Source organism: Drosophila serrata, unplaced genomic scaffold, assembly GCF_035046125.1.
Source record: "Drosophila serrata isolate PLE 108 unplaced genomic scaffold, ASM3504612v1 contig_184, whole genome shotgun sequence".
NCBI classification, from domain to species: Eukaryota; Metazoa; Arthropoda; class Insecta; order Diptera; family Drosophilidae; genus Drosophila; species Drosophila serrata.
This window is the reverse complement of record NW_028257082.1, coordinates 5,691,604-5,706,334: the sequence shown is the minus strand read 5'-3', so window position 1 is coordinate 5,706,334 and position 14,731 is coordinate 5,691,604. Positions and strand designations below refer to the sequence as shown.

At 39.9% G+C, this 14,731-nt stretch overlaps 2 protein-coding genes across 41 annotated transcripts in view; one reads left to right on the top strand and one right to left on the bottom strand.

Annotated features, from left to right (window-relative positions):
- sm (heterogeneous nuclear ribonucleoprotein L) overlaps nucleotides 1-14,731 on the bottom strand; it is a 128,302-nt gene that overhangs the window by 61,176 nt on the left and 52,395 nt on the right. For 22 of the 37 annotated variants that reach the window (XM_086828375.1, XM_086828356.1, XM_086828362.1 and 19 more), the window contains exons 4-5: nucleotides 1,288-1,470; nucleotides 1,161-1,224 (exon numbers count right to left, since the gene is read on the bottom strand). In XM_086828375.1, the coding sequence (XP_086684501.1) occupies nucleotides 1,161-1,224; nucleotides 1,288-1,470 (247 nt within the window). Of the gene's footprint in view, nucleotides 1-1,145; nucleotides 1,225-1,287; nucleotides 1,471-14,731 lie in introns of all 37 variants that reach the window. The other 15 variants (XM_020946250.2, XM_086828359.1, XM_086828364.1 and 12 more) reach the window with 1 other exon arrangement.
- The window catches only part of TTLL6A (Tubulin tyrosine ligase-like 6A), a 133,564-nt gene that overhangs the window by 75,432 nt on the left and 43,401 nt on the right, over nucleotides 1-14,731 (top strand). The window lies entirely within an intron of this gene.

Here is a 14,731-nt window from a genome sequence, read left to right as displayed (position 1 = left end):
CTGAGTTATTGTGGCTTTTGTACCACACTCTGCCGCAGCTCTTGGTTTTCCCTTGCCATCTGTCCGATGATGAGGCTGCCGCCGCTGTTGTTGCAACTTTACTAGCTGTTGTGGCAGCGTTGACACTTGGCAGCCCAGCCACGTTAGCAGTGCGTTGGCCCGGCCAGGATCTGCTGGCAGCTCAGTTTGTCGGCCTTTTTTTTGATGTGGCCTGTTGTCTGTCGACCTCGTCGTCTTCTTTCTCTCCAGCAGCCGCAACAGCAGCAAATTGCCTGAACAACAAACAAACGACACTCGACGGCAGCGGCAGCGACAAAACGTTGACAGTGCAGACGCCGCCTGGTTGTCTGGCGAGTAACAGCCGGGCAAAGAGCATTTAATTTCATTTTTATTCAAAGTGAAATATACAAATTAAAAATGGCATTTAATGCGCAACATTGTCGCCCGTCATAAGCACTGAGACATGTGAAATGTGGCACATAGCACCGAGGCGTGGGCGTGGCACAAACAGGTGGCATCAGTCGAGTGTGTGTGTTTAATGAGCTCTTGAGTATCTCTCTCGAGTATCGTTAAATGCTTGATTTAATGAGTTCTGGTCTGTGTTGTTTTTTGGGGTTTTGAGTCTGGATTTAGGTGTGTGTGTGTGTGTGGATATGTGCGAGTGTAGACAGCATGTGTGTGTGTGTGTGTGTTTAAAGATCGCGAGAATCGGTTAATTAAGGGGTTGCTTTTTGGGACAAAGGTATAAACAACTTAAGATGATGCACAGCCTAGGATATCACGCATACGCCACGTTCAGCCGCCTCACAACGCTAGCTTAAAATATACATGTAGCCAAAAAATTGGTTGCAAAAGCCAAAAAGGAGTTCTATACAAAACAGGATCACATATCGTTGGCATTCTTTCAGGACTTTTCCAAACTATATATAATATATATATATTTGTTTTACACAAAAAGCAATTAACTCTCCGTGTTTTTCTTTCTCTGTGTGTGTTCGTTTCCAGTGTGTGTTTAAATGGTGTCTCTGTGTGTTTGGTGTTTGTGGGCGACATTGTGTGTGGGTGTAGGGTGCTCGAGTGTCGATGTATTCGGTGCATTGCTTATTGACTAGTTTAGAAGAAGGTAGTAAAAAATTTGAACGCACTTGGTAGAATCTCACCTGTGCTCAGCGTATAGTCCCAGCTGGTATCGGGCTCATTCTTATATACGTTTAACTTTTCCGGCTGTAAGATTGTATAGCATTTATTTAACTTATATATTTAGGGATTGTTTTTATACACCCTCACCTTGGCATAGTCAATTTTCAAGGTGCAGCATCCAGCATAGATATCAGCTCCATTTAGATTCTCACGCGCCCTTGTGGCTGCATCTAAATTATCAAACTCAACCATGGCCTGAACGCCATTCTTTTTGAATATGACAATGCGCAGAACTTGGCCATGTGGATGACAGATTTTGTGCAAGACATCCTGAAATTAATTGAAAACAAAACGAGATATTAGAAAGGAATAAAAAGGATGTACTGAACGAAAGGGAGAAGTTATAGATCCAAAAGTTATACTTCTAAAGCTTCTTATTTAATAAGATTTAGAGTAATATAATAATAAAATACTCTTAGAATTAAATACTTTAATAATTTCCAAATAGCTCCTAGAATTCATTTAATTTACTGTGCAATTCTTTTGGTTGTACAACAAACAGGTGTCACAGCAATAACCCTAGCTTTTCTAATTGATCAAAGCCAGGTCATGTTCGCAGGTGTGGTTAATTGGAAATGAATGATTTTCCCAATCAATCGATCACTCATCGTTTTCCAATTGACCAACAGCAGCAAGACGTTCAAAGCTGTTGTGGTGGACAATTTCACTTCGTTTACTTGCCATTTTATTTAGGTGTTTTGTGCATTTGTCTCTGGCATAATTGGAATTTCTCATTCGACAGGGAGGAGGGAGAGTTCCTGGTCCGTGTCAGCTGTGTGAAGCTCAAGAACTCATTAGCATAATTTAATAAGCACTTTCCGCTGTACTATGCCAAAGAAATTTCCCAATTAACATTCATAAATTTTCGGAAATTACGTTAATGAGTTTCGAGTGTGCCTGCCGTTGGCCTGTCCTGCCAGGAGCACCAAAAGCCAGGGCGTGTCAAGTCTAGGCCAACAAGAATGAAATAAGAAGAATACCTCTCTCTGGAAGCGTCTGGGAATTGATGGCAAATTATAATGAGCATTGGCCGTTGGCATGGAAATTTATGGAAAATTTAAGCCGCCAAATTTTCCTTTACCACGCTCCACAGAGCTCCTCCCCCTAATATCTGCCAGCAACTTCTATTTATTCATGTTCGCAGCTCCTTCAAGAAAGCCTTCCTTCCTTGTGAAGGAGGCTGAGTGGGGTTGTCTTAGAGGCTGTAATGGGTTAAATGTTCAATTTGTTGTTGAGAAAAAGGGGGAAGTACCAAAGCGGCTTTTGTTTTTGCCTATTTTTCTTTTGCTTCCTTTCGGTTAGCAGCAATATTTTGTTATTCATGAAATTCATCGATAAGTCCTCTGGCTCATGAAATTTTGAATCTTGTTGAAAACTTTTAACATTGATTTGCATTAGACTTTCGGGTAGAAGGAGGCGGAGGCCAAGGGTAGCCACTTGATTAGACGAAATTCCATCAAATTTTCAATGGCCTATGCAAATAAACCCCAGTGGCAAAGTTTCGAATGAGGGATGAATGACTTTTGGTCGTTAAGATTTTGAAGTGTTGCGTGGTTTGAGCAATAATGGTTGTTTTTTATGGTCTCAACAGAGAGAAATCAAGACTTTGTGATGCTTGTTAGTAATTAATTGGTTATTAAGTCATTTAAAATTAGGTTTAAATCATTTTAAAGCTGTAATTTATTATATAGGCTAACTGCAACTTTCTCCACATTTCCTTCTATAAATCATTTCAAAAACTTTTCCAACAAATTTTCCATGCGGATATCCATCTGAAATTTATGGAAATAATATATTTGCTCTCCTGCAAAAGGATCATTATCATCTTTCACCCCGTTTCTACCACATCATGTAACTGATAGCCATTGTGTGCGTACTATTACTTAATTATTAATGCAGCTGCTAGTTTCCTCCACTTCCTGCTTGTGTCTCTCTCTCTCTAGATACATAATTTTTTGTTCATTTTTTTTCAGCATAGTTCGCACACACTTAACACTTTCCCCGAAGCCTCTCCGCCCTTCTTCCCTATCTTCACTATCAACCGCAAAAGTTTTCTAATTAGTTTTTGTGAGCACAGTGCGCTTTATAGTTGTGCATTCTGTCCATGGAAATGCAGGAAAAGCGAAGTGTGCAGGGGAAGTGGACGGAAAGTGTGAGCTGCTAAAAAGGAAGTAAAGTAGAATTACAACAAAAAGGAAAAAAAAAGAAATAGAAAAGCAAGAACAGCGGGGAAAATACGTTCTTCCCTTGGTATTCCGGAATGACATTTTACAATTCGTTGGGAGGAGAGAGATAGTGAGCTGCATTTAATGCGATTTGCCCAGAGGTCCTGCAGCAGGACAAGCATCACAAATGGGAAAAGTCAACGGAGAGCTGCTGAGAAGGAAAGCAGGAAACTCGGCGACTGTCGCTCGATGGCGCACAAAATGTCTGCAATTATTGTAAATAGCGCAATCATCGAGCAAGTCAAGAGAGCGTCAAGCGACAAGCTTCGCATCCTGACAGACCAGCCGGAAAAGGCGACAGGAGGGTCGGGAAAAATTACTCCTGTTTATGAGATCAGCTTATTGAATAAATGAGGCGCGTGCTCCACCATTTGCTCCCATTCGTTCTCACTCTTTTCCCTCTTCTGATGGCCATTGGGCATATGAAAGGAAAGGATATTCAAGGGACTGACTGCCCACTCATTGTTTGCCGGTAATTCGAGTCCATTAGGTGAATGCGAATGGAGCTCCAGAGACGAGAAAGGAGGAGGAGGGTCGCTAAGTGATGGGAGCTGATTAGAGCAGCAGCTCCTCGGGGAATCACCAACGTTCTGGGAAAGTGTCAGCTCTCGAGGGCACTCGATTGATAAATTGAACAGAGCTCTGTGGGGATTTACAAGACATGTTTGCATTTCCTAAGGTATTTGCAATAAGAATTAACTAAAAATTACATTTATTTCCTGCTTTTTTAGGTATTTATTAAATATATTGAGTTATTAAATGTATCCACTATATTATGGATTTATTTTTAAAGATTTAAAACAATTCAATGATCAAAATTAAAGACATTAAACAATTGCTATTGAGACTGAACCTTAGCAACATTGCGGCTGTGTTGCCAGCCAACAGATGTTCCGCAACATGTTATTAGCTACATTTGCGTAACAACATGTTCCTGTGTATTTTGCAGTGTGAAGGAGTCATTTCCGACCCCTTAAATCATATATATTCTTGATCAGCATCGTCAGCCGAGTCGATCTAGCTATATACGGTTAAAAAATAAAATTTTTGAATTTTTCATAAAATGACAAGGGGTTACATCGTTAAAATTTAAAAAAATGGGAAAAAATTAAAATTTTTAAATTTTAAATTGAGTATGCAGAAATGTTAACCTAATAAAAAGTAACATAGAAAAGCTTTCTGAAATAAATATAAAGCTTTTTTAACTAAGTTGTGAGTTTTTTAAGGTTTGATTTGTCGGAAAAAATGTCTTATAAAAATATCAATAAATATGGTCAAAGAAATATACTGTAAAACAACTGCAAACTGCAAGGGTAGTTTCCTTTCTCGTTTTTGTATTTCTAAAAGTCTCTAAAAAAGTTTCCTCATTCCATAAAATTAAATGCGTAGTAAAGCAAACTTAAAACCTTATAACAAAACATGATATTAACATTTTAATTGATGGTAAGCTTAAAAAAAAACACTTAAAATCCTGCAATAATCGTTAAAACATTTATTTCGCCTTAAGATCTCTCTAATTTTCACCAGAGCAAATATATTTTCATTTTATTTTTTGGGAAATCAGAGTACAAGCTGGATGCTGGACAAGACTGAGGGAAAGCAAATAATAAAAAGTTCAACATTTTCACGAGCTGTTGAAATTAAAAAACTAATCCACAAGAAGGCGAGAAATAAAAATGCAAGCTACAAACGCAGCAAAATTCAAATAAAATACAAGAAAAAAAAAGAAAAACAAACAAACCGCCTCGGAATGAAAGTATTAATAAACCAGTGGGCGAGGACGGAAAAGGGGGCGCGTCAGCTATAGCTTTTCCGGGGGATATATGTATGTAGGTATATATGACTGGACATTGGGGGGTGGAGCCTGAAACAGTTATTTAAAAATAAGAGCTGAGCTTGCCAGGACGTTGGCGATACATACGTAAAATTTTATGCGCACTATATAACTTGTTCGACGGCAGGAAACCCAAAAGAACAGGACCCGTTGGAAGGACAGTCGACCAGAGCGCGGGAAAAATAAATTAATATTTTATCTAGAGCAGAGATTCGCATGCACTGGCCACGCCCACCATCCACCCTCCACCACCCACCACCCACAACCATGCATTTTGTTTTGCCATTTTATGGCCATCATCAAAAGCGCATTAAAATTTTACTAAGGCGTCATGCCGCTGGGGTTGGATGCCACCAAAGGGCCAGAGAGGGAGCGAGTCTGCCAAGGGGGCTGATTGTCCAGGCGTGCTAAATATTAAATCAGCGCAATGCCAGCACAAAAAATAATAATAAAAACACAAACAACAAAAAAAAAACTGGAGAAGGAGAAGGAGAAAAGCCAACGGAGGAAGTATATACCGGGCAAACATTTTAAGCGGCTTTCCGCAGGTCCCATCAACGTCCTGTTCCATCCATATCACAAAGGACACCATAATGCCGGCTAAGGGGGACATTGCTACGAAATCGCATTAAATATTAATAATAATGTGTGCTTAGTTGCAAGATATCAATCCATTTTGTGGTCAGCTTTTGTCCTTTGATTTTCTCACTTTTACGAGACTTACAATTTACCAGTTGGAAATTTGAGGGTAAAAACAATGAAAGCATTATCCTGGAATTCCTTGAAACGGAAACAAAACAATAAAAATGGGGAAAGATAAGCTTGGCTATATGGATTTTGATACTCTTTTTAGGAATTGTTTTAAATTAAAAGGAAATACATTAAATGGTTTGGAAAAAATATATATTTTAATATATATTTATTAAGAGTTTCATCTTTCTTTATATAATTGTTTTATGAACTTTTAACTTCTCAATACGTAAACAAGAACTTCTAGTAATTGAATAGTATTATATTCTTCTAATTATTATTTAAATCTTAATGCCAAAACTTTACCAAGATTATCCCTGAAATAAAACCAAGAACCATGGCAAAGTTAAGCCTTGAAGATTCTCTTTCTTTCAAACTTTTCTTGGCCCAAGGATTTGTGATCAATTGTTATGATTTTGCTAAAAAGAAAAAACTGGAAGTCATTGAACCAAACGCGAAAATAAGAGAAGAACTAACAAAACTCGAAATTGGAGTTCATTCGCCTTGCAGTTCCCTGTTTTGGTCTCGGATAACCGCAAAAAAATTCAACAAGTTTTTCGCTTGATGTTGTTCCTGCTTTATTTTTTTCGTGTTTTAGCATTTGAATTTCTTATTGACCCATTTCTTTGGGGCAAAAAGGCCCAAGCCGAAAACCCAAACAGAACCCGTACCCGAACCCGAACCCGTCCAAAGTCCCCCATTAAAACCGGTTTTTTCAGTCATTTGCAACACTTTCTGGCTGCAGCTGCCCGGGGAAGGTCGCTCGGCGGGGCCAAGGGGAACGGGGATGGATGGATGGATGGATGGTGTTGCCTCTTGGCCAACTGCATCTCCTGCCCCTTACCAAGTGCCGTTAGTTGTTAGCCAAAAGCAAGGCAAACGAAAAAAAAAAAAGAAAAAGCTCGAAAAAAACAAGGAGAATCGCGGCCCTTGAGAGGCAAGTAAGTTTTTAACAACTGGAAAGACGGGTTTTTACTTGTTTTTTGTGCATTTCCTTTGAAGGCAAAGACTTTGAGGATTTGTTAGAGTCGAAAGTAAAGCGAAAAAGGGAATGAAAACAAAGGAAATTAAATCCTGGCGAAAAGCAAAAATAAATACCAACTTGAATCCTACAGATTATTTGTTATCCGTCGATTCGGTTTTACTTACTGCAAATATTTGAGTAAAGAGTTGATGGAATTGCTTGGCAATTAACATACTGAAAAGCTGTATATATATATTTTTAATAATCCCCAAACAAAATGACATTGTAAATTTAGTCTGAAAAGCCATTCGATCCTAGGACCTTTGACCGAGGGCAAACACACACAAATCACAGTGCAAATGATGACGTGTCACATCAGTGGGAAAATTGTTTACAAATATTTTGCTATCATTTCGATTTCCATTCACATTTCCATTTCTATTTCGCTCTCATTTCCATTCGCGTGTGCACAAGCCTCTACTCCCCTCCAAAACCTCCTAAAAAATTAGCATAATACAAATTATCAAAATTGAAAAATCGCAGAGGCATAAAATATGCATACATTTTGGATGGAAAAGCCTGACGTGCCTCGAAGGGGGAGTTGTTGGGTGGAAAATGGAAATAGAAAAAAGCTAAAAAGCGAAAAGCAAATTGGAAAAGTGACCGAGCGGAGCATGCAACGTGAAAAAGAGAAAAGTCGAGATGTTGAGACACTTCCGGCGGGTTTGGAAAAAGTGAGCAAAATGTAAATGAGTCACAAGATGAAGATACTAAACATTTGAGGAGGAAGATTCCCGTGAAGTGTCGGCAATAAAATATTGCCATTAACATTTAATTGAGGCCCGGACCCCAAAACCTAGGAAAACTCTCGGAAAACTCAACTGTGAAGTTGTTTTCGAGTAGAAAAGCCAATGGATACCTCAATTAAGTGCCAAACTGAGAACTGACAAAAATTGTCAAAGATCACCCTCAAAGGAATGCCAAAATTTTCACAGATTCCTTTTACTTTAAAGTGGAATTTTGCAGGGGAATTTTTAGACATTTTAATTTATTTCCTTCTAGTCTTGAATAAATGGAAATTGTGCTGCAGAGAAAACTAAAGCCAGAGAGGAGGTAGTTTGTATTTATATTTTTCTTTGAAACTTTCTAATGGAAAGCAAAGATTAAATTCAAGGAAATCACTGCTATAATTTCGCGGAGCTCTCCAAGGTAAATAAATTTCCTAAGAGGCAGAATGTTTATATTTTCTTTTTATAATGGAAACTTGAGTTTATTTCTGCAATTAAAATAAATTAGAAAATAATTTGGACTGCATTTTATGTATAGTAAACAAAGAAAATGAGAAAAGGGGACCTCGGCTTATTTGGACCATTCTTTTGTGTTTCAATTACTGGATTATGGCCAGGCTGTTATCTGTTTAAAGTCAACAATTCGGAGCTCGATTTCTCTTTCTCCCTGACAAATTCGGTGCTTACTCTTATCGCACCTTAACGCGGTGCTTAAGTGGCCATTGCCAAGGCAGCAAAAGAGGCTGCTAATTTTTTTCAAGCACCCCAACAGTAGCTCCTTCAGTTTGGGGTTTTACAACCAATAAAAAGATTTTTATGACCACAAACATTAAAATGTTTCAAATTGAAAATAAGCAGAAAACAAAGCACACAACACACACACAAAAGCTAAAGACATGAAAGGAGCGGACAGGAGCAGCTCCAGGGCAGGCAGAGGCAAAGGAGATACATTTTAAAGCAAATTTATGTGGCACAAAGGCAGCGATGAAAGCGGAGGAGCAGGAAGCGGAAGCAGCAGCAGGAGAGCCAGGATCTGGTCTGGAGATCAGGTGGATACGTTACCAGGTGGGGGGAGGTCAGCTCCTGTCAGTGGCAACACACAAAAGTCCAAAGACGCAGCCCGCTTAATGTGTGTGTTTGAAGTTGGCCACCAGGCTAACGCCCAAAAGGAGGAATAAAAAATAAAAAGCTGAGAGAGGAAGGAGACGGAGCAACAGCCAAAGGACGAAGACAATGCTGGGGAAATTACCAAAGCACAAGAGCCAATTCGAGCATGAAAATGTAAACAAGGCGAAAAGGAAAAGGCAAAATCCAAGAGGAGGCGGGTGTGGTAGTGGCAGGCGAAAATGTGTGTCGCAATTGCTGTACAACGGGGCGGATGAAAAGTGGCAGCCGTAGCAATGCCGCAACAAAATCAACAGTTAGCCAATGAGCCTGAAAGTGGCAGAAGAGAGAAAGAGAGAGAGAACCGAAAGAGAGAGAGTGAGCGAACGAGAAAACAACCCGTTAACACGGAGATGGAGGAGGCAACTCCTGGCATCCGGGAGTCGAGTCCATGTAACGACTTGGGCGGCACCAGGTGCTGTCTGGGGCTGTTTTCGTGTGGCTTTTCCTGGACGGCATCCACGTGGACTGCGCACCAGAAGTTGCACAAGACAATTATAAACGTAATGGCAACAACAGTTAGCCAAGGAAAAACACAAGACCAACAAAGACCCGAGTGGATGGAAAAGTATCGTTAGTGAGATGTAGCAGCAGCTGAACGCATAAATTCTGTTCAACAATGTTGGGCAGCAGGAGGAAAACCCGGGGAAAACCGATGAAGATGCTGCGAACATCGCGTAGGTGTTGGTCGTTAGGCTAAAAAGCTAACGCAGATAATGTTCGTCCAGCTATGAAGTCTTCTCCCCCTATCCTTTATCCTTCTTTATCCTTTTGCGTGTGTGTGTGTGTAGAGCAAAATGTTGCATTAGAAGAAATGAAAGTGGCAAGGGGTTGTTGTAACTGTGTCAGGGTTGCAAAGGATTGCAGAGGAAATTAAAAAAAAAAGACTAGAAGGGGAATTGTAAAAGATGGCAAAAGGACTCGAAAGGAAATGGGAAAAAGTTTGGCCAAAAGCAAAGTGCTTCAAAAAAATTGAAAATTTTGGTATTATAACGTCTTATCTGTGTATTAAAGGATAAAATTGAAAAAAATGTACAGCAAATGACCCAGATTTATTCTTAGATAAAAGGGGAAAGGTATAAATTATTTAGCTATTTAATTGGAACGATTTTGGAAAGGTAACCTTAAGGAATTTTGAAATTAGATTGTATTATAAGTATAAAGGATATTTTTATTTACATTAACCAAGTTCAAATAGGAAAAGTGTATGACTTTTCAGATCGCTTTTAGTATCTAACTTGTGTCAAATCAATTTATTTAAATACTTTGATAGTTTATATAAAAATAAATAGTTTCCTTATTAATTTACATATTCCTTTAACCCCTTTTCTTTACCATTTATTTCATGTCTTAAGTTGAAGCTTTCAAAACCACTATTTGTTTTTTAACATTAGTAAAGCTTGGCAACCCTGTCTAAGTACACTTGTATCCACTTCCCTATATTTTTTTTCTGCCCCACCTGCACCTTATGCAATTGTGGCAATTGTGTAGCAGCGGGGGCAGTCAAGGAGAAATTAGCAGGCAAACACGAGTAAAAGAAATAAATAAAACGAACGACAGGCAGACACGAAGGAATGAAGGCAGCAGTAAAAAAAGGATAAACTGCGAGTGGATTGGGATGGTGGGTGGTTCGGTGGGTGGTTGGGTGGTGCGGAATGGCAGCCACACAAGCGACGTGCTCCCAACACTTCTTGAGTAATTCATAGAAAGGTCGTAAAAGTCGAGTCAAAGTAATTATGCCAGGAGAAAAAAGGAAGCAAGCGAAAGGAAGCCAGCTCCAGTAGAATTCCGGATTCAGGTTTCAGGAGCCTGCTACCAGGACCTCAGCCATTAAGGTTGTATGCAAGAGTTGTTAAGACAAATACACACACACACACATCCAAGGAGAGTTGCGTTAATTGAGTGGGCCGCGCATGTGGGCGGGGATTCCTCAAGGAACACGAAAGGCAGCGGGGCGTGGCAGAGTGGGCTAAAGTGGCAGCAGCTGCCTGGCCCTGCTTTTGTCCTCCTGCCTCCTTTCGAGTTTCAACGGCATCAAGTGGCAAAAGCCGCAGAAGTATGCAACAATTTTCAGCTGGCAAGCCAAGGATAGCGGATTTATTCCAGGTAAAACGCCAACGCGTAAAGGTGTAATGAATGTGCCCCAGGCAGCTTCTATATGGCATTACAATTCACCTTTAATTGCTGAAAGCCCACAAATTACGCAAAAAAAAGGGCAAGATGGATGGGCTAATGAAATATGCGGGTTGCAAGGCAGCAAATGGCAGAGAATTCCCAAAAGAAATGCATTCGGAATTACGCAATTTCTGGGGCTCTTATTTGCATTTAAAGTGAAGGCACAAAGGATAATGGTTAAGTTGAAGAGAAGAAATAAAATTTAGGAGCTGCCACATATAAATAACGAAAATGGAGACTTCTTGACACTCTCCTAAAGAATACAGAATACAAAGTCATAGTTTCTCTGCTAATGGGAACAATATCAATACTACTAAACCCATAACCATAATCCTTCCATCTCCTATATTCAATCTTTTGAAATCTCTCATGCACAAATGGATAATACCAAGTCGATTGGTAATTTTCAATCTGGATTCAAGCAAAGGGAAATATAATTACAGCTCGTCTCATTAACGATTGAATATTAGTAGCATTTTGCTCAATTAGCAGGACCCTTATTACTGCCAACTGGCTCAAGGATAAATGGAAGCGAGCTGGCACACACACAGATACACTCGCACACACTCGTTCATAAATGCAGCACGCTATTGACATTAATTGAATGAACCAATATGGACAGTTAGTTATTGAAACATGTCAGGGGGAAGGGGGACTGAGTAAAAGTGCCTGCAAGGATGCATGACAAGGAAGGGGTTCTTCTAAGCAAACATGTCATTCTGAGCCGCTTGGACAAATGCAAGGAGTGAGGCAACAATTCACCATTTGATGACGAATGTGTGGGCATGTCAAAATGACTGCCAACTTGACTCATTGGAATTGCCTTGACTCTTGACATTTTGTACTCGATGCTGTGGAAAATATCGAAAAAATTGTTGTTGTGAAGCGCGCTTCAAATTTTGACATATTGGAATTGCTGCAAACGAAAGCCGACTTCAATTCGATGTATTCTTCTTTATCTCCCACCCAAAAACCCCATCCTGCGTTCGCTTATCCTGCGGCTGTCTTTGTATGCTTATGCTAATGTGCGTAAAAAGCATGCAAATATTCTTTGGCAAGGAATAAATCTGGGGAAAATTAAAGGGCAGCCATCGAATTGGTTCTGTGTCGCTCCCTTCTCTCTCTTTATTTTCTTTTTCCTTTCGCTCTTCATTTTGTACTTTTTTTCTTTATATTTTCCATCCAGGAATGGACATCCTGCGGTGAGAGCTGCCAGGTCCACGATTCATTTCCACGCCGCATATATGAATATAAATGCAGCATCACCATCAGCCCCTTGTTTTTCTCTTGTTTTCCACCCGCTGCGGTTGTGGGGGGGGGGGGAAGGGGAAAAAAAGCCTCACGCAGAAATTGAGTTATAATATGAGAGAGGGAGAGTGAGAGATACACACAGAAAGAGAGATAGATAGATTGCGGTTATGTGCACGTATATATGTAGCATACATTTTGGGGCGTTTGCATCATTTAGCCCATGTTTGCCGGCAAAATGGCCAACAAAACCAAAAACAACAATGGCCAAACGCTAAATAAACTATGCAGGAAATTTATGCAAATTTTATACAATGCTCAAGCATTTAAAAACGACTACCTAGACTATGGACAGGAAAAGAGAGAGCGGCGGGGGAGGGAGAGAATGGTTCGAATCGTTTTTGGGTTTATGCGATGCGTTGTGGATTTTCGGTATGTCTATTTCCATGGGGCTTATGGACATGGCCAAAACTGATTACTCTCAACAAATGGGATTCCCTATACTGATTGCAAAATCGCACACGAATTCTTAAAGGGGATAAAGGAAACAAGTAAGGGGAGTAACTCTATAAAGAACAACTAAAAAATGGTTATTATATATTAAATACTCGACTATTTATGTTATAAGAACTAAACCTATATAATTAATTCTGTTTTAATGTGAAAACTAACTTATTCTGCCTTTTAAAGTTTATTTCCTTTTATAAATAAACTTGTAGAAAGATTATAGTTGCATTAAGCACTTGAAAAAGTTTCCAACATTAATTAGTTCTACTCCTAAAAAGTCCATTCTATTAATTATATAAGTCCTAACAAATCCTAACAAACAAACCACTAGCTAGTTGCATTTCATTTATTTTTCTTTCCCACCACAACAAACAAATGGCTTTAAACTTGGTCTTCGATAAGGATTTCCGCTTGTTTTTCCACTGCATTTCAGTGTGCCTTGTTATACCGCTGACCAAGTCGAAATATGGCACTGGTCAACTATTGTGAACTGCGGTCGGTCTGGCCGAATCCTTCAGAGCGACGGCGAGTCTCTTCTGGACTCGGGCACTGACAGGACCTCGAGTAAACCGCGTTGGCTCCTGCGGTTGCCGGCAATTTGTGTTGCATTGTTTGAAAATTTTCGGCAGCATTCGGCGAGTTTCCTTCTCCAGCCTTGCGGTAGGTGGCGGTTTTTTCTCCCTTTCTCATTCTTGTTCTCCATCTCTCTCTCTCTCTCTGTTAAAACAAATGTTGCTTTAATGCTGCGGTCTGGGCTGACTTCCGGTTGGCAGATGGTCAGAAGCTAATGTGATTGCAGAATGGCGAGCTTCCGGCTGCAGGCAAGCAAGTCACTTGCAAATTGATTAAAACAAAGGATTTGCATGGGGTTTCAGTCTACATACATACAATCAAGCCTAATGAAGACTAAGAACCAAAATTGCTAGTTCATCTTCAGGAACTTCTATTATCCTGAAGGTTCTCCCACAGGAAATAACCCTGTAATAAATGCTTGCTTGGATTAATTGTTTGCATAATCAAGCTGTAGCTTTAACTCTTGCCCAAAAGGGTTTTCGGCTGCCATCTTGGCTGATTTACGTTGCGTATACGCAATATTTATGGCACCTTCAATTAATTGTGCGTTAGATTATTTAAGCATACTTTACGGACCCCTTGAATTATTAGTAGGCATTAATTTTTCAGGAGCCCCAGCGCTCAGCTCAACTCGGCATTAGCATTAAGTTTATTCCCTTTACTATATATGTATATAAAGCACGTGTGGGCTTAGGCCTGGGTTAGGGTTTGGTTGTTAGTCCTTCGAGGTGAGGTGAGAGTTAGGGTGACACTTTAAGCCCTCAACGTTGATTGACTGCCGCCCATCAACATTGCTTTTCGGGGGGAGTTTCGTTCACTCACAAAAGGCAAATCAGATAGAATTGTATGCTGTTGTATATGTTGTGTATATATGGCAACATCCATTCAGATGCATCGTTCTATGCACACGATTTATACGCTCTGCTTGGCATTTGGTTTATCAATCAGCGCGAATATACACACCATACACATATGTGCCAGCCAGAGTTTCCAGCTATATCCAGCTATATTCAGCTATATCCAGCTCACAGCCATTATCCATTAATCATGGCTCGTTCGTTTCCATGATGCCCTTGCAGACACTTTTGCATATTGATTTTCTTACGGCCAGTAACCGAAATTAAGGCTCATTCTTGGGGTCCTGCATATTCAGTGGTCCCATTTCGCATCATTTATTTCAATCGCCGCAACAATGCACACTGCTCTCGTTTCACATTTTCCGACCATTTTTCCTCCCATTGTTTTGGCCATGCGTGCGCTTTCTACGGGTGGAACGACATAATTAAAACCGCAAATAGCACCC